The sequence below is a fragment of the Amphibalanus amphitrite genome, unplaced genomic scaffold, assembly GCF_019059575.1.
Source record: "Amphibalanus amphitrite isolate SeventyFive unplaced genomic scaffold, NRLGWU_Aamphi_draft 000101F_arrow, whole genome shotgun sequence".
Classification (NCBI taxonomy): Eukaryota; Metazoa; Arthropoda; class Thecostraca; order Balanomorpha; family Balanidae; genus Amphibalanus; species Amphibalanus amphitrite.
The window spans coordinates 893,267-920,801 of NW_024881596.1; the positions used below are offsets into that span (position 1 = coordinate 893,267).

The 27,535-nt window shown below is 52.9% G+C and overlaps 1 protein-coding gene across 1 annotated transcript; it reads right to left on the reverse strand.

The window, feature by feature from the left end:
- Positions 1–471: 471 nt before the first annotated feature.
- LOC122380604 lies at positions 472–6,294 on the reverse strand. Its single transcript, XM_043363904.1, has 2 exons — positions 4,775–6,294; positions 472–475 (listed from the first exon to the last, which is right to left on the reverse strand). The coding sequence occupies exons 1-2, from the start codon at positions 6,292–6,294 to the stop codon at positions 472–474; spliced, it is 1,524 nt and encodes a 507-aa protein (XP_043219839.1).
- Positions 6,295–27,535: the final 21,241 nt, after the last annotated feature.

Below are 27,535 nucleotides of genomic sequence, written 5' to 3' on the forward strand. Positions count from 1 at the left end.
ATTGGATGTAGCGCGCCATCCAAGGCCTACCGCAGTGGCGCAGCATTGGCATTCGCCTCTGCAGGAATGGCAAGCGCCTTCTCTTGCATGGCTCATCTTGCCCCAGATCTGCATTGCTCGACAGGTAAAGATCTTGGACTGACCCGAAAGAGGTTATTGTGGCCGAAATCAGTCTCAACTTTACCACGGCCATGTGAAAAGAACGTCACTGCAGACAGAAGGCGAGAAAGAAAAAAAAAACATGTTTGAACTCAGGTGAGTAATTTTAGCAATTACAATTTTCAGTCAATCTGTGATTTCCTAAACCATCCGTTACCATAACGTTACTCGACGTGCTAAATTATTGAACATCATTGGGACCAAGAGAGCAAACTGAAGCTGAGTCGATTCGATGCCAAAAAAAAAATCCACTGACCTTATTGCCCTGCGGCGTTTTACGGCACAATTATCGGCAAACATCCTTCTGGGTACTCACCTGAAACAGAGAAGACAAGTGGTTAGAAATCACACATGGCTCCATGCAAAAACACCCCACGGCACCGTCATTCATCGAATTTTTGGTCCCCTTGCCGTCACGAGACGGGTTTGCTGATTCCTCGGGTCATAACAGCCAATATTAGGCGCTCAAAATGTAAGTTTTAACATAATTTAAAATTAAAAATGCATTAATTGGCAATGAGTTGACATGCCAAGCGCGAACAGCATACAACGAGCTTGCATTACATAAAAGGCGTTCGCAACGAATAACTGCATTGCTTCAAATAAATGACAGTTGCAATTATAAACAGCATGAATGCCATAGAACCGATTTGGAGACTAATTGACACAATTCAGCCTAAAAGATTAAACCTTTCCGTGGCACGAAAATCTGCCTAATTACCAATCGATGACGTAATTTCTCGGATAAATATGCGCCATATGTCACCATTAAAACATGTCCTTGAAAACCACTCCCGTGATCATTCACGGTCACGCGGATGCGATTGTTGAGACTTAAGATAAATATGGAACACGATTATACGCTAAAGAAGCGTGACACCACGGGAGCCAGCACAGTAGCTCTGTTTTCTCAGGGAGTTTAAACATCCAAATCATTTCTGTGATTATTCTGTCGGACGGTCCGTAAATTCGATTGATTTAAAGCTGGGAGTGGGGCGCAACTGATCACAGCGAGGCGGAGTCGGCCCGCTAAATAACCGATATAAGACAGCCGGTGGGCGGCCTGATCGCTCTCATGTCTTACGCCCCTGCCGCAGAATTGACGCAATGCGATCCACTCCGTTTCTTATTCCTCTTCCGTATGTGAATACTACGGAGTCCTGTGGAAGGAATGACCCCCCCCCCTCCCCGAATGGTCCAAGAATAGGTAAATCCCAATGAAATATGAGAATATATTAGCTCGCAGAATAAATTTCTCAGCGTACCGAGATGATTAGCATAACCCAACATACCCATCCATTTGCTTGTTCGGTACACAGGGGATCGTTTACCTTCGATATCGCTGTAGAACTTGACGATATAACTATGGAACATAAAACCGACCAACAAACAATCGGCTGTCTATAAACCAGATAACTCCACGAGACAATTACCAGTACCACTATCCCAGCATAACGATCTGCCTCAGTTGAAATGAAAAAGTTTAGCTAACCAGACACCACAAAGAAAGCAGCATATCAGATGGTCGCCTGTGAAAACTGTGTCATCTCAATCAGTTCTTGCCAATCACTCGTTAAGGCCACGGTTGAAATGCCACGAGGCGCGAGCATGCGAAAAAGGCGATTTACGACCGAAAAACCATCGACATTTTTTCCGTAATGCTCTGCCTAAACTAAAAATCCAATAGCTTCTTGCAGTTGCATGAAAACGCATTTTCACATAAAAAACACTAGGATAATGCCGAGAGGGCTGACGGAATCAAACAGCCATTGGTTGACTCTAAATGCATGCTGACGGGCTTGGATGTTGACATATGCCTGTGGGCTGTGACGGACGATGACAGTCGCTGACTGACTGCGGCAGGCCATGACTGACGACTGAGACCACCCTCTGACACCGCCTTTCATATGAACAGGTGACTGAGTCCGAGCGGGCACGGCTGGTTTAGGGCGACCGCTCCGGCGCGCAGTGTGACCGGGTACGCAGCACGCTGTTTGCAGGGTCAGCACTGGTGGATTTATTACATGGATCGGGAGACGGGTGGATCAAATTAAGTATGTTCTTATGGCGAGGGTCGCATTTTTACACCGCGGGAGACGAACATAGGGAGAGTGTTCAGTCTAAGGTATAACCTCGTGGAGAGATCAATGAAAATAAGTTAGTGGAATGGGAAGAGAGGGCTGCCGAACACAGAGGACACAAGTTCAACAAATCACAACGTCCTGCGAACACATCAGCGATGCCTGCTCTGTCTCGTTCCCTGTTGATGCCTTGTTAAGTGAATACATGTCAGACATCACAGTCATCTAAACGGGATAGCTCGTCACTTGCCCAGTCACGGCCGGCTGCATATCAACTCTTCGTGGCAGAATTTCCAAACTAGCATGGATGCCTGACTCATTTTGTCATGTCGGAATTCAGCATCGACAACGGGCAGCATTTACCTAAACAAGACATCCGTAGTCCATGCGGGCATAAACAACGGAGTCTGCTGCGATACGATCAGCTGGCTCCATTACGACCGTTTGAGCGCCATCAGGGCGCAGTTTCCACCTACTCGGGGCCCAATTTGTAGCTATTTATCTGCAACTTGGGCCCATCGCCGACCACCGCCGGCACGGCATCGCCGGTGATGGGATGCAAGTGAGCGGGCCGGGCGGTCCGGCACCCAGCCCCGCTCCCCGTCTGCAGCGGCTCACCCCTCTCTCCTCTCCTCTCCTCCTCTCCCCCCGGCAGCGTTTGCAGTGCAGCATCCTCGCCCTCTGCCGCGGCGGCGCCTCGCACCGCCACCACATGGCAGCTACCCGACCGCGCAAGTCATACGCTAACGGCACCGCAACAAACCGCTATTATTTTATAATCAGGTTAGGATGAATAATGGCGCAAATTTTTAAGCGCCGTGACTCGACAGCGTTCGTGGCCAGCGAGCCGACACCGTTCGCGCGGCGCAGCTCTCCTATACTGATCGGGAAGATCAGTTCAAGGGCTTCTGAGTCGGGCGTCTTACAATGCTGAGGTCAAGTGCCGACTGCAAGGGAGGGAAAACAATTGCTTTGGATGAAAGAGAAGAGGCGCACGTAGCTGGTTTTCTATGAGATAAATGAAAGGATGACATGCAACATTTGAAAACTGGCATGTAAAACAAGAGAAAAGAGCCCTTCTTTCCATGAAAAACTGTAGGAATTTGATTAGATTTATCGTCCTTTGATCTCTTGGACACCAAAACTGTCCGATAAGTTATCTTTCGTATTAATGAACAAACATGATCAGTAATCACAATTGACACTAAGAATCACCTAATCACCAAAGCCGGCCTACGCCTTTTCCACACGAGTCTTCCACATAATCACTTTTACTCATAAGTCATACTCCTCCCAGATGCCCCTAAGCCCCAAGCAATCTTCCCTTCTTGCCAGGGCCTCACCCCACCTGACCCAAAAAGTAGAACATTCAATTCACTTAACAAATAAATGACCAGTTCACGTGCACTTTTGAAACAACGCCCTTTCAAGCGGTAACATTAAATCACACTCCTCCCCGATCCTGATCGAAACCGTACCGCATGGGAGCCCGCACCTGCCGCTGGGACCGCCGACACTGTCCCTCTCCCTGACCCATCTCCTCCCGGTTCTCCTCTGGGAGACGCACAAGGAGCGGCCCTTCGTCATCTGCGGTATCACTCTGAGGCTGTTCCACGTGCGCCTCACGGGGCTGCAGGTGGCGCACATGTCTTGGCACCCCATCCACTTCCACAGTCTGCAGTGACACTCGCCCAGTCACCACTCCCTTGTTGTACCGATCGTCACATCGCCCCCGCGCCGATTTCACCCACACCGCATCTCCCACGCTGTACCTGCATGTATCTGGCTCGGGCTCTTCAGCGGGCTGAACCGGATCCACTGCCTTGACTCTCACTGTGTACTTGTACACCATGCTGACAGGGGTTGCTGCGTCGGTCGAGTCGTCCCTCGGAGTCGCATTGTACAAATACACCGCCTCCGGCACGCCACATCCCTTCCTCGCAGCAATCACCTTCACGGAGCGGTGATTTCGTTCGACGATGCCATTACCCGATGGTGCGTACGCTGCTCGGTACCGCACCCGGGTGCCCCATTCACGGACGAATGCCTGAAATGCGCGGCTGCGGAATACGGTAGCATTATCGGCCAGCAGCTCTGAAGGTGCTCCCCTCTCGTAGAAAATCGATGACATCTCCCCTGTGACGTACGCCGCGCTCTCACATCGCAGCTGGCGCCAAATCGCGAACCTTGATGGTCCGCAGTCCACCATCGTCAGATAGAGGCGCCCCTGGAAGTGCGTGACATCAACTGCGACTCGCTCCCAGACAATGTCTACCGACAGCTGTCCGCCAGTCCACTTCTCCGGTGCCGGGTCGATCGACCGGCACGTCTGACAAGCTGATACAACAGATCGTGCCATACGCTTGGTGACCCGCAAGTTTGCCCTCTTGGAAAAGTACAAAGTTCTTCTGACACCTGGGTGTCCAGCGGCATGATGCACCCGCTCCACCTCCTTCACTAGCCCGGCTTCATCTTCGTCTCCTTCTGCACCCGCCATGATGCAAGCCGGACCACTGCCTGCACGCGTGTCTCGCCACCGCTCCGGCACTCTGGTGAGCTTATCAGCTTTGTTGTCAGCAGAGGCCACGCTGTGAACGCTGATCTCCAGGTTGTACTCGTCGGCCAGCATCTTCAGTGTACTCAGCCTTCGCCGGATAAGCATTTCCGAGACGGCCTTCGTCTTTAACCGTGCTTTGCCGCTCAGGAGGTCAGTGATCCAATGGTACACAGTACGCGAATCCGTCATCAGTCGAACTCTCTTAGCACCCCAGAGGATGGCCATGTTGACGCCCTTCAGCGCGGCATCAAGTTCTGCCATGTTGATATGTGTTCCGTCGGTTGGTCGCAGCCAGCATCCGTCCTCCACCACCTCGCCCTCGATCTCGAGGACCACTCCCAAGGCCAACATGCTGGCGTCCGCCCAGACCGTCACCTCGTTCCCTTTGACGTCCCACTGACCTCTCGCTGGGTCATCTGTGTTAATTTGCGTCATTATCTCTTCGATCAGCCCATTCACTAAACTGTCCTCGATGACGTCGTCCCAAGCGTCCGCCGCTTCATTAGCCTTTCGCTTCAAGAACGACACCGCTGGCCGCAGCCAGCCACACACCGGAAGGTGTCCAGTCAAACGGCCGCAAAGCGAGAACACCTTGCGTTTCGTCACCGGCCCGTCGATCTCTCGGACGTCGTTGTCCCTCTTCCATTTGAGGTTGCCATGCTCTTCCTGAACTCGGAGACCGAGAATCCGAGCGCCTTCTTTTGGTCTTACTGGTTCCTTGCACTGGAGCCCAAAGGCTCGAAGATGTTTGCTCACATTTTCCGCGGACATCACATCCTCATTGACCAAGACATCGTCGACATATGATGACACTGCCTTTGCCACGTCCTCGTCTTGATTCACCACTGCCTCGAGGACTGTCTTCATCACCCTTGGTGCGATGTTCAGGCCAAATCCAAGTCGACTCAGACAGTATCTTGTCCCTTTGTACTCGACAGTCTGGTAAGGCCACAGAGATTCGTCTACATGTATCTGAAGGTATGCTTTCTGGAGGTCCAGAAGCGCTACGTTCGCTCCCATCTGACGCCATTCGCGGAGCTTCTCGTCACACACATCAACATCTGCCGTGTACGTGTCGACAAATGTGTTGATCTCGCGGAAGTCAAGCACGGGTCGCACCTTCCCTTTATTCTCTTGGACCACTGCCATGAGTGGAATCAGGCCTTTCGGGGGACCGTGTTCTTCTTCATCGTATTCTAGTAGCCATCCGTTCTTGATCCAGGTCTCAATCTCCTCTTCATAGTCCTTTCTGACCTCATCCGGCACAGTATACTCGCTCACTCCATTCTTGAGGCGAACTGGTGGCTCCTCACCGGACCACTTCCATTCCACTGTCCAGCGCTGCAGCTCCGCAGCGAAAACGACACGGAAGTCTTCCTTATCAACAGTCAGATCTTGCGGGTCCCCCACACAGCCACATGCTTCGTTCTCGCCGGCGAACTTTACCTCAGAGGGCGATCGCACCGCTACTCCCCCGAGAGCCCTCACTCCATCCATGCCGAGAATCGCACTGAATCCCAGCGGCTTCTTAGCAACCACAAGTGCATCAACAACTACTGGTGCCATCCCCGGAACCTGCACACGAACACCAGCCGTACCCGCACATTCCAGCCTCTCCCCGTTGGCCGTCAGTACGTACACGTCCCGCTTCTCCCAAACAGCGCAGAGTGACGAATGAATCACAGTGCGAGTACACCCCGTGTCAATTAAGACATCACAGTCAACTCCGTTCATCGATAGCTCCCTCACCGGCAGCGCGCCGTTCCATCTCAGTCCCGAGAGGAGGCCGGCGCATGGACCGCCTCTCGATCCTCGTTTTCCGGGCACTGAGCCGCGATATGCCCACGCTTGTTGCACCGGAAACATCTCACCATGCTTGGACCGTTTCCTTCACGCGCCTGACATTCACGCGCGATATGTCCCAGACGACCGCACGCGTAACACGGCCCTCGCTCCTTCCTCCCACCATTGAAGCGCTGGTCTTGGCCGTCTCTTCCCCGTCGCACCACCATAGCCGTTATATCGGGTACCTTGCAGTCTTCCCGTAGGATGGCTCTGGCCCTATCCACGACTTCAGATAGAGTCAATGACTCCATGCGAGCGCCGGCCCGTAGCATTTGCTTCACAGATTCGGGTAGGCCGGCAACGAACGCGCATCCCATCCCTTCTTCGGAGAGCCCTCCAAAGAGGGTTGACAGCCGTTGCAAGTCTGCCAAATACACATCTACCGATTCTCCCGTGCCCAGCCGACGCGCGCTGAACATTTCATACGCAGTGTATTTATCAGCGGCAAAGGCGCGTCGCAGAGCCGCCTTTACCTTAACCGCCTCTCTCCTGTCCACTTCAGGCAGCTGCCGATAAACAGCAGAAGCGCCACCCTTCAATCGCAGTGGTATGACTACCACTTAATCTGCAGCCGGTTGCTGAAGATTGCATACCATTTCCACCTTTTCGATCCAGTCGACAACATCCCCAGTACCGTCGAATTCTGGGATCAATCTCACATCGAAACTTGCCATAGTTGAATTGAAATAATGACTAAAACGAAAAGGAATGCCGAAATAGCTTGTAGGAATTTGATTAGATTTATCGTCCTTTGATCTCTTCGACACCAAAACTGTCCGATAAGTTATCTTTCGTATTAATGAACAAACATGATCAGTAATCACAATTGACACTAAGAATCACCTAATCACCAAAGCCGGCCTACGCCTTTTCCACACGAGTCTTCCACATAATCACTTTTACTCATAAGTCATACTCCTCCCAGATGCCCCTAAGCCCCAAGCAATCTTCCCTTCTTGCCAGGGCCTCACCCCACCTGACCCAAAAAGTAGAACATTCAATTCACTTAACAAATAAATGACCAGTTCACGTGCACTTTTGAAACAACGCCCTTTCAAGCGGTAACATTAAATCACAAAAACATACTGAAAATGATAAAGAAGAAAGGTTTTAAAATAGCACCAATAGCCAACACGATCAAAGGCAAGAGCGTTGTCCCCCTCCCCCCCCCCAACAGACGCATTGAATCGGTGGTCGCCGAGGGCTGGTGCTCCGTTGTTGTGCAGTCGTGCAGTCTCCAGGTTGTGCCGCCCTGCGCACTAGGGCGGCACGACTAGTGAGCCGCATTGCAGGCGGCGGCGGCCGATCACTCAGTGCACACTACACAAACATCGGCTCACAAACGACTTTCAGGAATCCGGCGGCTAATATTTGCCTTCCATCATCTGCCTGTGTAGTCACCAAATATGTGCACACTGTGTGATTGCAGGCCATCTATAACCACGGTAGTTACAGTCGGTGAATCATTTGCAGAAGCGTATCATTTTAACGACACCGCATCATTATCATCACAATGCTCAGCATTAAAACGTATCATCATGATGGTGTATTTACATGAGCCCAATCGCAGGTTAGCAGTGATGGTGCGTGTCTGTGTCTATGTAGTTGGTAGTCGCTTTATCACTATATCGTCTCTGCGACTGAATCACTTTGTTTTGACAACGGTAGCCCAATCGACCCGCATCACATGGGTCTCTGATCCTTCCGCCGTCAACAGAGGCATCTCTCTCCCTCCCTCTCTCCCCTCTCACTTCCCCTATTCCTCTCTCTCTCTCTCTCTCTCTCTCTCTCTCTCTCTCTCTCTCTCTCTCTCTCTCTCTCTCTCTCTCTCTCTCTCTCTCTCTCCGGCAGGTGCGCGCTCAGTTACGGCCATGTTGGTATCACCGCCTCTGCTGGCACTGTCCCTCCCGACAGCTGCTAACACAGATCTCACCGACGGTCCCTCAGCGGTCCGATCCTGGTCCGGTAGTCCGGTCCGGTCCTGTAGGTCCACCAAGGACCGGCCGGAGCCCCACGGACAGACTGGATGACAGTCGCGGTGGACGCGGCGGCGCCCCATCCACCCTAGTGGCTGACACTAACGGCCGACAATTGCATTAGCGCGGTCGACGGCGTTGTTTGTGGAGTGCCGGCCACGTCCGATCGGCCACCGATAGCAGGGCAGGTGACACCTCCGGTCAGTGGGCGGTGTCATATGTCGGGGCACGGTGACAATTCTACGGCGCTCTGAAGGCAGCCAGGTGTGAGACGCCCACTGCGTAGCGTCTGTGCATGGCGCAGGCCACCAGTGACGCAGTGATAGTGTATGCTGGAGCAAGACACACGCGTGGACGCAGCCTGGCCATAAACTGTGGGACGAGGCCGGCGGTAAATCTGTCTCCTCCCGTGACCTGGTTATTCTGCGCATGCGCAATGACATCACCACTCGCCGAATATCCCACAGAAAAACCAACAAACACAACTGCAATAACATACAACCATTTCCCGAGCAGGACAAACACAACCCTCTAATGAGGTCGTTCGGAAACAGGGCGCGGCGCCCGGTCCGACATTCAGCGCCCATGCCGCCCCCTTTGGGCCGCCTAGTATACGAGGGTGCCGAGTCATCATTTAGGAGTTTCTGCACCGCCACCTGACGCCGTAACATATGTATCTCCTGCTGTAAGGTGTCTAACATATATAGCCAGATAACCTCACATAAGAAACAGCAAGTGGTGAACTAGTGAATGTTAATCCGACGAAATGAGTAGCCGACGACCCGACCGTCGCTGTGGATTCGCACCGACCAGAGTCACGCATCGGCGTCCTGCGTGCAGTTAACTGTTAAAGAAACGCGACGCAATGGCAGAGGAACGGTAGACACGAAATAGTACAACGACCAGACAGGAGCTGAGAAACAGCCGCGGAGGAACATGGAAATGGTATGACATGGAAGGAACAGTTTTAAAAAATAAGGCAAGGAATTAATTTAAAAATAATATAAAACCACTTATTGCCTCGGGGCAAACGATTACGAAGAAAACTTCTGAACGGTTACACCAACGAAAAGGAGTTGCATAAATAACGGTAGACCTGCTGTTATTTATACAGAAAGGAGCGCCTTACATTTCACCAATGTCTCAGTTTAAGGCACATTCTGCCATAGCATAGTGTAATAAATTCCCGAGGCTTGCCGTCCTCAGTGTCGCCTTGTACCATTAGCAGCCATTTCCAGCTTGGTTTCCATGAAAAAGGCGCAACCTAATTCGGCACCGTGGGTCCAGATCTCCATGTGGTGAAGGCTGCAGATATCAGAGACAATCGCTCATTCAAACGGGTGGAGTGTGGAATGCAGCTTCAGGGATTCGGTGTTTCGCAGAAGTCGTCTGACCCGAAATTTGGTCCTGCAGCATTTATGAAGAGCTTAGCTAGGTTATTGTAAATAAACCGGTAGGCGGTAACTTCCGCAACGCACCAGTTCCTAGAACAAGAGGTACAGAGTGTATGTGATTTAGCAAAGGTGCTTGCTACAGCAGGACACCGAACTTGGATTCACTAGTCGGCAACGACCTCAGCTCCGGAAAGACAACTCATAAAATAACACCATCGCGACGCACATACATCAATCCCGCATCAGACAATTGAATCGAGCATCTATATTTCATCGTAATCCCCATTGCCTCACACACATCGGCTGCCGTGCGAGTGTCAGCCACACACCGATACCATCGCTTTTCACAGCTCAACGCAATTAACATCTGACATTCGGGCAGCCCGGTGCCGGCCCGTCTCCCGAACTTAATTAGACACAGTTTGAACTGTTGCGTAACCGGCGAGCTGAGTTGATCGTGTATCGGCGGCGGTGGCGAACACCGCAGCCCGACCGGTAACCCAGGGACAGCGATTGGAGTCACTGTGAGAGCATTACACCACTGCGAACGGCACGCACCGGTACAGCTCTGACAGATCGTCAGGTGGCCAGTGACTACTGCGTGTTGGATATGGTTTATTCCGAGACAGACAGGCAAGCAAGCGTACAGACGGATACAGCGATTCGACAAAAGTGCTGATCTGATATGGTATCGATTTGGATCGGTTCGAAAAGCATCCATCCTGCGTCGAAACCTTCTGGTTTGAGAAAATCCGAAGAGTCATAACGGCCGATGACGTCAGAGCAGCTAAAACTGTGACGAAAATGTCAGATATAACCCGCTACATCATGGTAAAACATATACCAAAACGTGTTCGAACACGGGTCGGTCCGATCCCATAACGGCTCCTGCCTGTACCCGTCACCAAGATCGGCGTCAGAGATTACACAGAGGCTGGACGATCAGCCAGCGGGCTCGCCTGACCTCTGTGCACGGGCGCCGAGGTGGCTTTGTGAAGAGTGCTGTGCACGGATGCTACCCGCCGCGGGAGCAGACGTGCCGTCCGCAGCCGAAGGAGAGGGTCACTACTCAGTCGGGATGACCTCATTAGGGACCAGCATGACTGGCGCGGACCCAGGGGGTCGGTTAACGCCGTCAACGCCTTCTCAGAGGGGGTCTGGCGTAAGCCGCACGACCTCGCTGCATTATGAGCGTCTACACCCATACTGGCCTTCTAAGAGCGACCCTCTCCTGACATCGAGCGAACCCAGTCGTTCCCTGCGCTCCGCAACGCTTCACATTCTTCCTACATACCACCTAATCCTCTCGAGTTACCGCCTTGCCCTCGCAGGGTCATCGCACTCCAAGTGACCTGACCCTCCCGACCTGACACCGAATCATTGTTCGGCCAAAATGACCCATGAGAGCCACCACCCACCAATCTGACCCCTAGTCGCCACCCACTGCCCTTGCACCCAAAGTCGCCACCCACCGACCTGACCCCGCCGCCCACCTCCCAGCGGCCCACCCCGGCGCCGCTCCTGGCCCCGCCGACCGGTGCCCGGAGCCGTTAATTCGCAGCCCATTCTGCACACCAGCGGACGGCAGCGGGGCCGACCGACGCCGCAGAATAACCGGTATCAGTAGCGGCAGTGGTTATACCGTATTTGAAGAGTGCATGACGGCTGGTGAAAATTTAGGGTTGACTTGTGGGCGCTGTCCCATTACGGGTCATAAATCATGTTCTGCCAGCGGCACCGGTGCAGGAAAGCTGCACATCTTCCACCAGGCTGGAGGATTTGCATAAGCATGTTGTAATAACATTTGATACGTTATAAATGACCCGTGATGCTGGCAGCCCTTTTCCAGTCTCGGCGGCCACTCGGCTTCCGCACTAAACACCACACGGGGCAACTGATGGTATAATTAATCAGAATAAAGTCGCCTCCCACGATAGCGAGACAGCATAACAACCACCATTCCGGTGCAGCACCGCCATGATCTTCTGTTTAAGGGATGACACAATGCACGCAGCATATTAAAAGGTGCTTATCTGAGGCCGCTCTATGAACTGCAGTTAGCGGCTGCTGATGCGACTTTAACGCTAATGGTGTATATGGTGGGCGTTTGAAGATGACAAACGCTCGAATGAACGGTGCATTGTCCGCACGATGGACTGCTGCTGGTGAGAATGATGTCCGTCAGAGAGAGATGTGCTCCATACATCTGCTTCTGGTGAGTTAGAGGCCATATTCTCCGTCAGTGGCAATGCTCTTTGAGGCTTGTCAAATGTTTCAGAAAAGGTGCAGATGCAATATCAACGTCTAGTGCTCCAGGCCCAGTCGTTACCTGGCAGCGACCCATGCTACCCTGCCGGTACCCGGTAACTGGTTGTCCTGTCCTGCCAGGAACCGGTAGCGACCTGTCCTGCCCTGAGTGTACCTCAGAGTAAACCGTCCTGTCCTGTCGGTACCCAGTGGCGGCTATCTGTCTCGAGATATCCCGCACCTCAGCCGGGGGCAGGCCTCCCATCTCGCACTCCTTGCCGGCCGCTTTCCCGGAGGGCCGGGCAGGCTGACGGCGGCCCCGGGGCGGCCCTCGCACCCGTGAGAACTGTCGTAAATACCAGCCATCTGACCGGCCCCGCGGCAGCGCGCGCCAATAAATAGTCAGAGAAGTGACGGCAGCGTACCCTTCTGAGGTCGGCGCGCGTCCCTCGTCGAACGCGTCCCTGCGTCCCTCGCTGAGCGGGTCGCGACACGGCACGTCAGGGGCCGCCCCCGCCGGTCGGTAATAATAGGGTCGGCGGACCCCTCCGGACCCTGTGGGGCCCCGGCCGGTCGCGAGAACCGGAGATACCGGCGGCAGCGGACGGATTAGGGCATACCGGGGCAGCGGTACGGGTCCGCCCTGACGGACAGCTTCCATCAGACGCCACTGATGAAGAGAGAAGCCGACGCGGTCCGACGCGGCAACGGCGTCACGCGCTGACCCGATAATGACCTGACATCACGAGCCGAACACCCCGCGACCAACAGACCGTTGGGGACAGACGGACCGGCTCGCGGAGGGCGGGACGGCGGAATATGTCCCCGCACCTAACCGCGTCCACGGGACGGGAAAACACACGGTAGATGTGAAAACACACTGCTCGCCGACCAGGTTCGCTTGGCGGGTCTATTGTCTTCCAGTCATTGTTTCGGCACGCAAATGACGATGGTGACGGGCGCGACTTTCTCCGCGCATAGTTTGGGGAGGGGAGGGTAACGCACAGTGATTGTTGTTTGACGGGCGGCGAGATCAGAGCCAGGAATGTCTGGTCATCGTCGGCGCGCGAGAGATAACAGTGGGCCGCGCGCCGCCGAGCCGGTGTGCAGATTATCGCCCTTTACCGCGACACGTGTAGCCCACTTTTATCGGCGCTTATGGTGGCGTGAGTGTGCTTCGCTGCCACCTACAAACAGACCTCAGCGGACACTTATGGTAAATAAAGACACTGAAAAGTCTGATTTATGTGGAATCGGCACTCGGAAATGCATAACGTGTTCGGAGCTGACAGAAATATGTCAGTTTTTCGCGAAAAGGACATAATGTACTCCGCTATCGGTGGCATTAATTGTTCCATTGGTGGCACTGCGCTTTTTAGTCATCCAATTGTCAGCCAAAACCGGTTTCATTTGGTAGCTGTCGGCATTTCTGGTAAGGAATCGACCTTCTATTGTTCGCTATGAAATACGTTCTGTCCGACGTAACTTAATGAAATTCAGCTGATTGTTGTTACCAAGTGCGGTCAGGCACGGAAGCCCCCGCTGTTGTCGCTGATTTGGGCATCATAAGTAAAATTTGCCAGCAAAATGCTACAGTAAAAAAAAAAAAAATGCATCCTCCTTTTTCACAATGATTGATCGGTCACAATCCTAGAATTGGCTAGTTTCTGTGCGATTTAGACAGCGTCACAGACAGCCCTCCCAATAGTGATTTTACCATTTCACACTCGAGTGAGACAGGCTAACCTCGGCGAGTTTCGTCAACACCTGTCAGTCTGTCAGAGACCCCGCCGGCGCCGGGGCAGCGCATAACCTTCTCATCTCTCCCTTCTCCCGAGTCCCGACAGGTCTGATTTGGCACGGACGGCAAAAAGGCCACCGAACCTCTCTGGTCCACGGGCCGACGCCGGCCGCGGCGGAGGCGGCGGCAGCACGACCGGTGACTTTTTCGTCCACCGACGCGGAGCGAGGCTGCCTTGAGCCTTCACCAACGTCACCGTAGACAGACAGACGGACAGACGGACAGACAGACGGACGGACGGACGGACGGACCAAGTTGGCGGCGTTTTTGTGGCAATATGATTCCTGCCAGTGTGCAGGAATTTAGCGAGCGGCGCGGCGGCGCAGCGTTGGAACGCTGGAGGACGAGGTACCGCTTGTCGACGCGCCGCACGACAGGACAACAAGGGGCTCATTCGTCCGTGTCCCTGAGTGAGATGCAGGTGGCTGAATTTGTATCATTCCGTTCTCCCGAGGAAGGATAAGGAATTCAAACGTCTCAAAGCACCCTCAGATGAGTAAGAATTCTGCCCAAGATAATCATACATTGCGGCGTACGTTTCCCGAACCGGACGATCATTCACTTATTTACGAAGGGTGCAAGCCAACATTCTATGCATATATTTATCAAATCACGATAAATGAATCAATTAAATCGGGCTGACAACACTGCTATCGTCTTTTATCTGTGCCTGTAATGCTGCCAACGGCGAAGCAAAGGCATCCTCGGATAGCACGCTGCAAATTACGCAGCATCGCATTCCGTTGACGTTTTATGAGTGTGATACAGAAAAGTGGGTTGTCGGGCCGAAAATTTACAGCACACTCACCTGCCTTACAGTCTGCATAGCGTGCACTTTTATCTGGGCATCGTTTTGCAGCATTTCTGGAAACAGTTTTGTTCCAGCCGGCAAACAAGTTATCTTCCGTAACAGCCTTGATTTTTGTCGCGGCTGACAGCCGGTGACGTCACGGTTCGTGTCAGCACGCCCTGTCGCCGGTCTGCGGACTCCACCTTCGCGGCGAGCCAGGCGACCTTCCTCGTCAGGGAGTCAGGTTCGGCAGGGGTTTAGGTCTGAGCCGCCGCGCTGAGACGGTTCTCCGTGAGAGCCCGCCCGCGGCGCCGGTGTTCCTGCTATCCGATTTATCACCCGGTGTCGCCGTATCTTGTTTGGAGTAGCATGATTATTGGTCCAATTACGCCGCCGGAATGGCGCTGTCAGTGCTAAAAGCTGGCAAATATTTGCCAGGTAAGCTAAACAGGGTGGAAAAGATTTGTGCGCGGATGTCTGGCCGCGTAACTGGCGGAAACAGGGGGGCTGAGGGGGCGGCTGCCCCCCCCCCCCCTGACAGCGACATACCATCAGTGTCGCCCAGGCGTCAGGTCCGTTAGGCGGACGCTGTGACCATATACGTGGGGCGCCGTCAGCCCGAGAGCTGCTCACTGCAGTCCACCGAATCGCGTGCCGAACCGAGTCCCCCGCCATCATCACCGACCAGCTCCGCTCGCTCGCCATCCTTCATCACGTGCGAGAAACTTTACTGCCGACATGCTCCGGTGGGAGAGCACAGGCGGCGGGTGCAGACCATACGTTTTGCTGATATACAAACCTTTCAAGCGGCTGTTAAACCGGCCAGAACATAAGACCGTCGAGCGGGACGGCATGAGCCGATGTCGTAAAAACGGCCCAATCGCGCTCATCGGACCGGTTCGCCGACAGAGATACGGGACCTCGTGAATCGCCCCACCCCGGCGCGCTGAAAAGTGGAACTAATGCCCGCCGTGCAGCCGAGCGCTCACGGCTCGCGCAGTCACTAATTGGCCCCGGACCGGGCCAGGGGTCGCCGCTAAAAACGTCGGCACATGTGGCCGGCCGGGGCGGAACCGATTGGCGCCGGACGCGCCGCTCACGACGCGTCACTCACCGACGAGTGAGATCCGTGAGACGGCCGTCGAGATCGGTGAGCGCCGCGAGGCCCACTACTATCCCTCTATTCGGGATAGACAGAAGGATAAACTGAGAGGTGGGAAGCATTGACACATGTGAACGAAGCATTGATCACCCTCGAAAATGATCAACTCCGTGTGTTCATCACTTATTGGTGGCCACGTCATTCTCAAACAGTGAGAAATTCTGTGTCGATGCAAACCACTCAACGAGCTCAACACATGCTTATCGACCAGCCGAACGGAGATCCTCCCACAGCAGACAGCCTATCGGCAGTAAACGGACCCATAACCGGAGCTCCCCAGCTCGTCAGAGATGTAAGCGATGCCACCGACCGTAGTGCGCCACAACTGACCCCGCCCGTCTGAAGAACCGCGCAGCACAGAATTTTCGCGGATCTGAAATCGTAAGCCAGATGATGGAGAGCTTAGCGTGCATGCTATGTGCTTTTTAGGTGGATAATTGGCATAATTTTGAGCAAATAGACGCGCCAGAGATTCCTCGCAACATGAACTGGCATAATTTGGGCTTAATTTAAGGCTGTAAAGTGTACAGCCTGAAAATCCGCACCATTCTGTCGGCATGTTTATTTCAGACACACGAGCTTGAACCCGGGTTTGACCACGAGCTCGCTGCGGGGGGTGTTTGAGCTAACGCGACCGCTTCTGTCAGCAGACTTTGTTGGCTGAGGTAGAGACGATACAGAGGGCAGCACTGAGCGGTCATCTCGCCGACTTTCCGCTCCGATCTGAGGACCGACACTCGAGAGGGCAAATGATTTGATCTCACACAGTTGTAGACTAGCACACTGCACACGGGTCAACATGTGCACTGCTTACCGGTCGTACGCGCATCTCCTCTAGAGCCGATACTGGTTCAATGGCGATCACAATTCTGGGCCCGAGACATGGCGAATCATTAAAAGTAAAAAAGAAAATCAACTTAGTTACCTTAAGCTATGAAAGTTTTCTTTTAGCATTGGCGGATCGGAAGAGGTGTATTTAACTAGGGTGAGACAAACCAAGCAGTTCAGCATTGACGAGCTGTGCTTAATCTTTGAGCCAAGAGAAATCATTCTGGGCCCTGATAAACCATTCCATTGAGCCTCAATGAGCAAAATAATCATTTAGAAATTCCAGCCATGCACCAATTGACCTCACGATTGCATGCTGACCGTATCGACAAAATCACAAAAAATTCATGCAGAATGATTAATCACTTCCAGTATAGCTCATAATGCATCACACGCACCGCTCAACCTACCAGGAGAGATGCAGCGATCCAGAAAACACCCTCGGCTGTCACAGATAGGCCGGCCTCAACACCGATCCTATTTAACCGGCGCCTGATTAACGTGACGCACGCTAGCTCAGTTGCCAACTGCCAGTATTTTCACAGACTGAATCGTGAATAATCATTGGCTTCATATTGGTGGAATAAAAACCCATAGTCCGAGATAAGTGCTAAGAAGGTAAATATTTTCCTAGCATGAAACAGATTTACTTTATAAATTTAGATAAAATAAACCGACACATTTGAAGGTCGTTTGCCTTCAAAATGGCGTGACAGTCAAATGATCATTATGCATAATGCACGAAAAATATTTTAGATACGATGCACAAAACATTGATATGCACCAGGGTGAAGCAAAATCAAATCACAATCATCAGATGTTAACAGTTGCAAGTAAAACTAAGCTGATAGTCCTGAGCAGTGCTACTTCGTGATGTTGCCTCAACCTAACTTAACAGTTTACACTACTTCAACTTTTGATACATGATGCTCAACGCTAATCATTGCAGGCTAAATATGTACGATGTTAAATCACCCATCCTGATAAACTCCGGTTTCAGACGAGTTTGCCCAATGCCCATCCTTGATCAATCCCTGGGCGACACCCAGGGCGGATGGGGCTGACCTGTGACCGACAGTGACCCATTGTCGTCTGATCCTGCCGTCCATTACTCTGTACCTTTGTGATCGGGAGCATAGAATGGTGCCCGCGATAATATGCTACCGGGCCGGGGAGCCGACTGTCTCGTCAGTCAGGATACCGAGCACCGGGGCGGGGGGGGGGAGGGGTGACAGGTGCGTCCTGGACGAACTGCGACGTCACACAACGACGGTCACTCTGAACCATTGACGTTACAGAAGAGCGCGCGCAGGCAGTGAGAGACGCCGCAGATTAGGGTTATCCAAGACACTCGTGACGCCATGAAACAGTGCGAAGACACTAAGTGACGTCACCGAGAGCCGGTCACTTTGAGCCAATGACGTCACAAACACACGAAAACCAGTCGGCCCACATCAGGGAGGACATCAGTGCTGATAATGACGTCACAGCGACCGCATCAGGGGCTGCGCTGCAGTACCAACATGGCTTTGGATCTTAAAAACATTGTTGGCATGAATATTATGGCAATAATTTTTGCATTCATGTCATGTTTGAGGAAATACATGATTTAAACATAACATGCTGAAAATCTTGTTTATACTTGCAAAAAAAATTGAAACGTTACTTTCAGTTTCGAGCATACACGTGCCTTCCAGACATAAGCGTATGAAATTTATGATCCTTTATCTTCCCACTTACTTCTGAACTATAGATAATAAGATTAAAGTAATTAATAAATTGAGTAGATTAAACCCTAATTTGGTCCGGGATTGAGCCCATTAGAGCGGACACAGTCCAAAGGATGACCGAATGTGACTTTTGTCTTACCTGTGGGCCAACCAAAGCCACATTATCACTATGGGTTGGACAGATGAGGAAACAAAGAATACAGGTTGAACGAAGGACATGCTAGATAAAACCACCATCACCTTATTCCAGAGTCGAGCTGAAAAGAAACAGCATCTAACGAGGCAGTGACCTAATCGATATCGCAGTATTTGCCATGAGATTTGGCCGAACAGAACAGCTAAGCCTTAAGCCTAAGCCCTGTGGTCGAACTGAAAGGATCCCGCCGACTTCCGCTCGGTCATGGTGTCCCGTCGAGCAGCAATGCGGCGGCGAGCCCACGGAAATCAACCCTCCCCCGGGATTATGACAGTCCACTTGTGGCGGCCAATTCGTTTCTCGTCAGCAAACAAATGAACCTCACCGGCAGCAATCGGCGGGCGTCGGCAGCGGCTGCTGGGAGGCCGGCGGTGGGCTAGCCCCATGGCGATTCAATACCCCACCGCTGACACAGACGGCTGCCCCGACAGCCCCCAGGGCCGCTGAGATGCCGAGGGGAGGCAGATGAACCGGGCAAGTACCCAGCGGGGGCGGTCGTATCCCCTGTCTTGACCGGGCCCCTCGCCGAGAATCGCATCAAACGGTAAACCAACAAACAGCGGGAAGACATTCCCGGTAGGACCGCGGCGATCATGAACCATGCTGGTTATGCTGATGGTTGCGGCCGAAATTCAGCCGTCTCAGCACGACTCTGGCTGGAATTCTGCCCAATCATGAATGGCTTACAGCGGCGGATCGCCGGAATAGTTCATAAACACCGATGGGCCCACGTAACTAATCGCTGAAATATGCAAAACGGCCCGCAGCGATCCAAGGTTATCGGCGACCGAAGGACACTGCGGGGCGTCCGGCGCCCGCCCGGGCGCCCACGCGGTGACCTGAGGGTGACCCCGGGTGGCGCCCCTCCGTGATCTCCCTAGGCTACCCTGGGGCTACTGTGGGTCACTCAGAGGTCACCCTCGACCCACCACTGTCATGTGTTCCCACAGCAGCGACATTCTCCGCGGCTGAGCGCGGCCTCTCGGCATGCCGGTCACATCCAGTCCGCGGTTATTAATTGTCGACCGCGACCGGCGTGTATTCCCGGCTCGAGCCGCGTCGCTTGTTGTCCGACACGGCTATGCCGACAATGGCACGGCCGCCACGGCGCCGGTCAGGAGCCTGGTGGCCGCCATCTTGTCGTGACGGCACACTGGCTGACGTCACGCCCGTATGTAAATGCGGGCGAGTGTAGCAAATGGGTCGTGGCCAGCTGGCTGCTGGGGCTCGGTATCTCGATTGGTCTCGCAGGCGATCGGCCCGCGGTATCGACACAGACGCTCGTCGTGACCGGGCAAAAACGGCGGCACCGGCGCGGGCACCAGCGCGGGCGCCGCCGCTGCCGCCGCCAGGGATGAGATATGACTCCCGCGATATATGACCAGCAAAACACCTCAGCTTAGCATGGTGTGCCACGACAAAAAGGGGGCCAACAGCTTGGCGCCTCGGTGGTAGACGAAGCACGATCCGAGCCGGCCAGGTAGCTGTAAGAAGGAAATTCTCAACTCACGGCGAGGACCATGCACTACCTACGCAATGGACTTTAAACAGCAGCAAAGCTGCGTTTGTTGGTGACCAGCGAAGCCCAGCGTAACCTCAGCAGTTGTCAGTTGACCTCAGAAGACAGTCGTTGTCAGTTGACCCCAGCCATTGACCTGCCCATTGACTGAACGCAGTTGAAACCGCCCATCAGCCGCTGTTGTTCGATTCTCTGCGCTCGCTCAGCCGATTGATATGCGTGTAAAATGGTCAGTATCGGGTCGTACGTTCCTCAAGTCCAACCACGTCATAGATAGGTACCCTGCAGAGCCGCATTTGAGCGTACAGACGTCCCGTTAAGTGTGTACCGATGTGACTGAGGCAGAGGGTGTTGTCTGTTGGATGAGTTCTTAGTTGTAGGCGCACCTCGGCACAAGCGTTCGCGGGGATCTAAGAAGTGGCTATGTTGGATACCTCCGCATCTGCGTGTGACTTGAGTGTGTATGCACGAATTATGGCGTTTATAAGAGTTAACATACAGTACACACTACACACTGTATACCTACTGTGAACTCAAAGAAGCCCACTGTAACATCAATTCCAAATTCCGAAAACTCGCGACATCAAAGAATCAGACGTTGGCACACAGTCTGGCCTCGGATTCTCTCAGATCGATCACTCATCCATCAATCATTGACCACTGACCACCCCCAGCCCCTAGTCAGGGCTGCCAGGGCCCCCTGTGCAGCCTGAACCAAGCAGTGCAGCATTACGACATATTGATCTCTGTCGTTAATGATGACAGCAGTGAATGATTTGACGTCCAACGGGGCATAAAGGACCTCTGTCTTGTTGCCAGTTCAACCGGTAATGGTATACGCCCTACCGGAAGTCAGGGATGATAGCGAGATGGAGGGGAAGGTGCTTCAACTAAGTCGCAGAGTTCGGAGATGAACATGCTCTGGACAACGGGGCATTGAGACGACAGCTAGCAAGCGTGATCCATTCAGCCAGCGGACTAAGCTGGAACTTTGGCACTCATTCACCTCCCCATCTCCGAAACATCAGCCACCAAATCAGCCAAATCAGCCTCCTTCCGCAGCGATTGCCCTCCTCAACACAGCCCGACACAGCTCTGGGACATTCTCGCCTGACTGGTGGCCTCGAGGGAGCTCTCAGTGTCTCGCTGTCTCTCACTGCCTCAAGGGAGCCCTATCAGCCTGAGATTAAATCACAGCCGCGGCTCTCACTGCCCAACTCAACCACAGGCACACACAAAGAGAGCAAGGTCCCCTTTGGATCGTGCCAGCGCGCAGCTGCCGCCGCACACGCACGCTCCATGTGCTCTCTGTTCACCGCCCCTCGAGCTCGAGGGTCCTCCAGGCTCCGACCGGGCCCTCGAGCAGCGGCTCGGGGTGCTCGGTGGGACACTCAGCACCCCACGGGCGGACGGGTGGGTATAGAAAGGGGCTGATTCTCCACAGAGTAGTGGAGAGATCTGATTTACATGAGACCCATCGAGGTTGTAGTGTGATGAGGTTCATGGCATGGTGTGATGAGGCTCATATGGTGTGATGTGGTGACGGGAAGGCTGATGAGCTGGGTGATGAAAGGTGGTGGGAGATGGTGCGTGATGGGAATAGAATAATGTGTCTCTAGTCATGATGTGGTGACTGCTACATACCAAGAGCGACTGTGAGATGAATGGTTCAATGAAGCGCAGTGCAAACTGGCGGCTGCTCATTGCTCAAAGCTCAATTCTCCCCTTCGTTTTGAAGAAAATGCGGGTTGACCTTTCCTTTCACATTTCAGTCAAATTATATCGACATTTCACGTCAAAATTCGCACCTACAAGAAACTGCGGTATCTGGTGCGATATGCTCGATGGCTCGTTCGCTCCCTGGTGGGCGTGTGCCGTGTTGGCAGCCCTGTTTACCCCCTGTCTCCGTCCTCTCTCGGCTATTATATCTCGCTAGGTAGCGGACACCACACCGGGAGCCAAATTTATCGCACCCTCTCTTGATCATCAGTGGTTGGATGTAAATCACAGCGCATTGGAGCACACTTAAAGCAAAGCAAAGCAAAGCAAATCTCCAACCCGTGTAGTGTAGTGGTTCTCTACCGGCCCGCGCAGTGGGAGACGACCCAGCACGGCAGCTAACTAGTCTCTGAGCCGCGCCGGCCGGCGGCTGGTCAGTGGGCGCAAGCTGGGTAGAGAGGGGTGCGAGGGCTTCACTCGCCACCGATGGGGGCCGATTGCCCGTCTGGAGGGGAGGGTCGGCCCGTGCAGGGCAATCCGTGTCGGTATCAGCCGGCCGATCAGGCCCGTCTGGACCGGGTGGCGCCGGCGGCTGGGAAGCAGCTGTCGGCAGCTCGGCGGTGCAGGGGTGGAGGGAGGATCCAGGGCTGACAAAGCCCCGGCAGCAGCCACTGGCCGGTCGGGGGAGGGACGGTGGGAGTCAGATGAGCGGAGCGGAGCGGCGCAGAGGGCGCCACCTGCCCGCTGCCGGTCAGATGACTGACCCTCGTCGGCGCGGCGGGCCGTCTTGCGAAACGACAGTCGACATGAGTTCGAGCGGGCCACGCTGAGCTCGATGCCGGCCTCAAGATGAGCTCCTCTCAGCGGTTGTCCGTTACTGGAATAGATGAGCTTAATTCTCTTCCGATAGAAAAGAGAAGTTAAATTTCTTCTGCGATCAAATACGTCTATGCCATTCATAACTATGAAGCGTTGTTTTTTTTTATAAAACTTTGACCAATTCATCCCATCAAATTGTTTTGAAAAGAGCAGCTTCGAGGCGAAGTGCTTGAGAAGAACATCTTGAGAAGCTAGAAAAGCCTGATATCCGAGGATAGTCTGGAAGCTTCGTAAAAATTAATTCAAATCCCTCAGAATAAGCTAACCACTCTCATCAATGGACAAAAAGAAAAGATACGCAGGGTATTCGTGCAGCCGCACATGGTGGCCCTCAACTCAGACATCATTCACCATCAGACATCAATTCCCACGACGGTAAAAAGACACCCATTTCTGTCCAAAGACAGTGACATAAATCCCGCGAAACAGCTCCCTCCCGTCAGACGAAACATCGTCTCTTACATGATCCGCTTCGAGCTCCTGTCTCCAGCCGTCACTTTCCATTCCTACATTCACCGGAGAACACGAAAAAAGTCGCACTGCTGGTGGACTCTAGCGGAAACTCGCCAACCGCAGCATTTTTGTCCCGTCGAGATTCGCACAGTTTGAACTGCACCTTGGCCTTGGTAATGCCGCTTCTTATCTCGTGGGAGGACTGCGTCGATTTTTATGTTCAAATCAGACGTTACGAGATCAGATAACGATACTTATCCTGTGGATAGATTTACAGTTAGACAATTCATCAGACGACAGAGCCATCTCGTTCCAAACTCTGTTGCTGTCGAGATCTAGGCTTAATTGAATTTTGAAACATTCAAGAATGTCAGCATACCAGTAAAGAAGATACCTATTAAAGTCGCACCAGCCCTGGAATACCATCGCACCTGCTCGCATACCATCCCAGTCCCGGGAACAGAGACGAACCAAGAACGCGCGGCATTCATCAGTTAGCCACCAACAAAAGAGCCAGTGTTTTGTGGCGCTCACACACGGAGTTTCTACACAAAACTATTCAGCAGACAAACCGCACACGTCCCCCAGAGCATAATTATATCGGCCCGACGTTAGCTAGCCCCGAGATTCGCCCATTCATAAGTCAGTCACTAGCGCTGGAGCAGCAAAGGTCATCTCCCTTGCCTTTGCGGGCGCCTCCCGGTAAGAGCAGCGCTCGGGGTTAATTGGGCTAGAAATAGCTTCCTCCAATTATGGTTTCCCTCGAGCGCGCCAGACTGGAGTCTGCTGAGAAGTTAAGTATTCACTCTCGGTGGATAATCACAGCATTGGACAGGAAATACCGCCACCGCACGGCAGGGTGGAAACAGACGCTCACCAGACAGACATTCCAGTGAGGTTTTCACCCCTGATTCATCATCATCGGCAAACTCCGCCTGGCAGTAATGCATTTTTCTGCAATAAAATACGCAGATATCATCGCTATCTCTAGATCTACGTCGCTGTGGCCTTCAAACCACGCTACCTCCGGGAGCGGTCGCACAGAAATGTCGCGGCTGGCCGGCTGGATTCCGGTCCTGACCTCTCGCCGCCAGTCGCCGTCGATGCTATCTCGTGGCGATAGAGCCGCGACGATAAACGACGCCGGTATCGGTGGCCCGCGCCCGGCGTCCGTCACCCGACACGGCCCGGCTCCCGGCGTCATGTGGCGTCGACCGAGTCGTCTGATGTTCCCGCCCCGCCGCCTCTGACCCAGCCCTCCCCCCCCCCCCCCCCCAGCTCATCTGTGGCCCATCCCCGTCACATCAGGACCACCTTCCTGTATGCAAATCAAACGCCAAATGAGGGCCGTAGCCGACCGCCGCTCCTCTGTGTCCTCGGCTCATTACCGGCGTCACAAATGCGCACTCTATCGGGAGAGGCATCATCATTTTTTGCCTGTCAGGCCGCAGTCGGCCGGCTAATTTCAATGGGCCGTATAAGGCGCCGCGTGGCCCAGCTCGCTCCGCCACAGAAGGAGAGCTCTCCAACAGAAGTGGAGATGAAACAGAGATGCAGTAACACAACGGAGAGATTGTGGGACTGAAAGACGCGGCAGGAGACAAGGTGGAAACACAGCAGAAGTGAAGCGGATGAACTGGGAGACTGAATGGAAACATAGGAGTGAACTGAAATATGGCAGACTGATTGGAGCTGGACAAAAAGAAACAGAGGCAACATGAAATGGAACACAGGCGGTAAAGGAAACCATAGAGAAGAAAACAAAAATAAGGAGGAATTGACATCGCCTTGAAGAAGAGATGAGACAGCAGAAGAGCCTGATGAAGTCCGGATTAACAATCAAAGGTTAGAAAGCTTCAGACTCAGCAGCAGATTATGATGACCCCGACCACATTGTTATTTGCCATGTAGTCATGCTTTACAAAATTAAATAAACCATCCCAAACTTAAGCCCGCAGAGGATTTAGCTCGCTCAAAAATGCGGCGCTGTAACAGAACGCCTGTTTGTGCAGGGGATCACGTTTGCACATGTTGCCCGCATAGTTGCAGCGCTGTATTTTCGGGCACCTGTCGACTCTGGTGCAGTGGCCGAGTGGTCAGTCCGTTAGCTGCTCTTCAAGGGCAGCTGGAGTGGGCATGGTCCCGCTGTCAACACATGGTTCAAACTTGTCCCGCGCCGTGGATTACACGCCGGTCCCCCGATCGTACGACACAGCCAATGTAATCGTGCAATGGGATTACATGGTGCGCATGGTTACGTTTGAACCAATAATCGTGATGCTCCAGTCAACATAAATAGACTGGGAATACATGTGAGTACAACAGGTGATTCATGCCTTTTTGGGGATATGAAGCGATGAATGGTTTAAACTGTGACCAGCCTGAGGGTCCATGTGGTCCATGTCCATGTCTTTGTGCACCAGTAGCGGGCTAGGTGGTGGTCTAGCTAGCTATATAATCGTCTCCACCGAATTAGATAAGAACATGTACAATACTAATACAAATCATGTAAAAGTAGATGCTCACACGTCAACGAATGCAGCTTTGACCCAGCTGAAATACCCGCAACTTTATCCACCACCGATTTAGATTTCGACCATTTCACAATATGAAGTTATCGCAAGTCCCGGTACCCAACTGTGAAATCAATTCGCGTGAGCATCCATAGCACCACGTTGTACGAAAATTTGGAACACGTGTATCTAATACAGGTAGTACCATTCACAAAGCTCCAGTGGCCACAAAAACTGGAGCCAATGTAAGTAGCACGGTCCTAGCCATGTGACCACTGGAAAGACATGGAATGCACCCAGCCTTACACGAGGAACTGAATGTGGGCACTCAGGGCATGAATGCGAAAATCCGCCAAAGTATGTGCTCCGTTCTGTAAAGCGACAGGCAATCCAGCTGCTAAATAAGCGTAATACGACTGGGGTGCAGTTTCTGGAATTGGACAACCTTGACAGTTAAAAATGTATTTCAATGCACGAATCTTATCATTCCTGAAGTCCTATCCGGAAGTATTTCGAAGCAAAACGGTATTTGCAAATCCTCTATTCCCAGAAATAAGCAAACACAAAAAAAAAACACCCTGACCATAGTTGAAAAGCTTTAAGATTTCCCCCGAAATTAATCTAAGCCGTACCATATGTTCAGCTAAATAGCTCTAACACCGAACAAGGCTCTGGCTCAGCTGCCACAGTTCGGTCACACCTTCCCAAAGTTCCAGCCTTGGTCCCATGTCCGCTAGCTCTATTCTCGGCCCCAGTGTCCGCCAACTCCAACCCCGTTCCCGTGTCCGCTCACACCGCCCGGCACCCCTGGCCGTGTCCCCCGTCGCCATAAACGCCGCACGACACCGCGATCACCGCGGCGACGGACGCTTTTTCGGCGACCTTTCTACGCCGCGCGCCGGCCGCCCCCCGTCGCCCGCGCCGCCGACCCCCAGAAATTACCATTTCTCATCGAGGAGGGCGATTTTTCACGCGCCGGTGGGGCTGGCTCTCTGTGTGTGACCCGCCCCGTAGCCAAGGTCGGCCCCAGCGGTGTGCCGGAAAAACGTCCCGCTGGTTTGAGCTGCCCGGCAGAGGCTACCCGGGGCGCAGAGCTGCCCCGACCGGGCACCGTCTGGTTTTTGTGGCACCTGACACGTTTGATATCCCACCTGGATATATTGAAACCCGCAGTTATGGCACCTCTACGACTGGTAGCAAAAACACGCACTAATTGGGAACAGTTCGGAGTGAATGCGTCTCAGTCACATTTATGACAATATCAAATGTGTTTGGTGGAGCTTGGGAAAGGAAGACGATTCTGTATGATAGCTAGGAAGGAGAAATATATAAATATGCTTAGGAAGATGCATCGGAAGATAAAGGAACATGTGTTTACGCAATAATTATGAAAGCATTTATGTAAAGCTCAGTTACCACCTACGATTAAAAACATAAGTACAGCCAATTTGAATATACTAAGAAGATCCAGTGAACACGATGAAAACATGAGCAATTATCGTTTAAGATAAAGGGTCATGTAACACGATAGGAGCTCAACGCTTTAATTCAAAGGTAAGCCGGTGGTTTGGATAAACCCAGACATGTTGGGTTACAGTGCCAAGTACGCATTTGCATACAGATCTGCCTGTTTATCTTGCCTTCCACCGAATTTGCCGATTTGGGAATCCGGGACTGCAACGACTG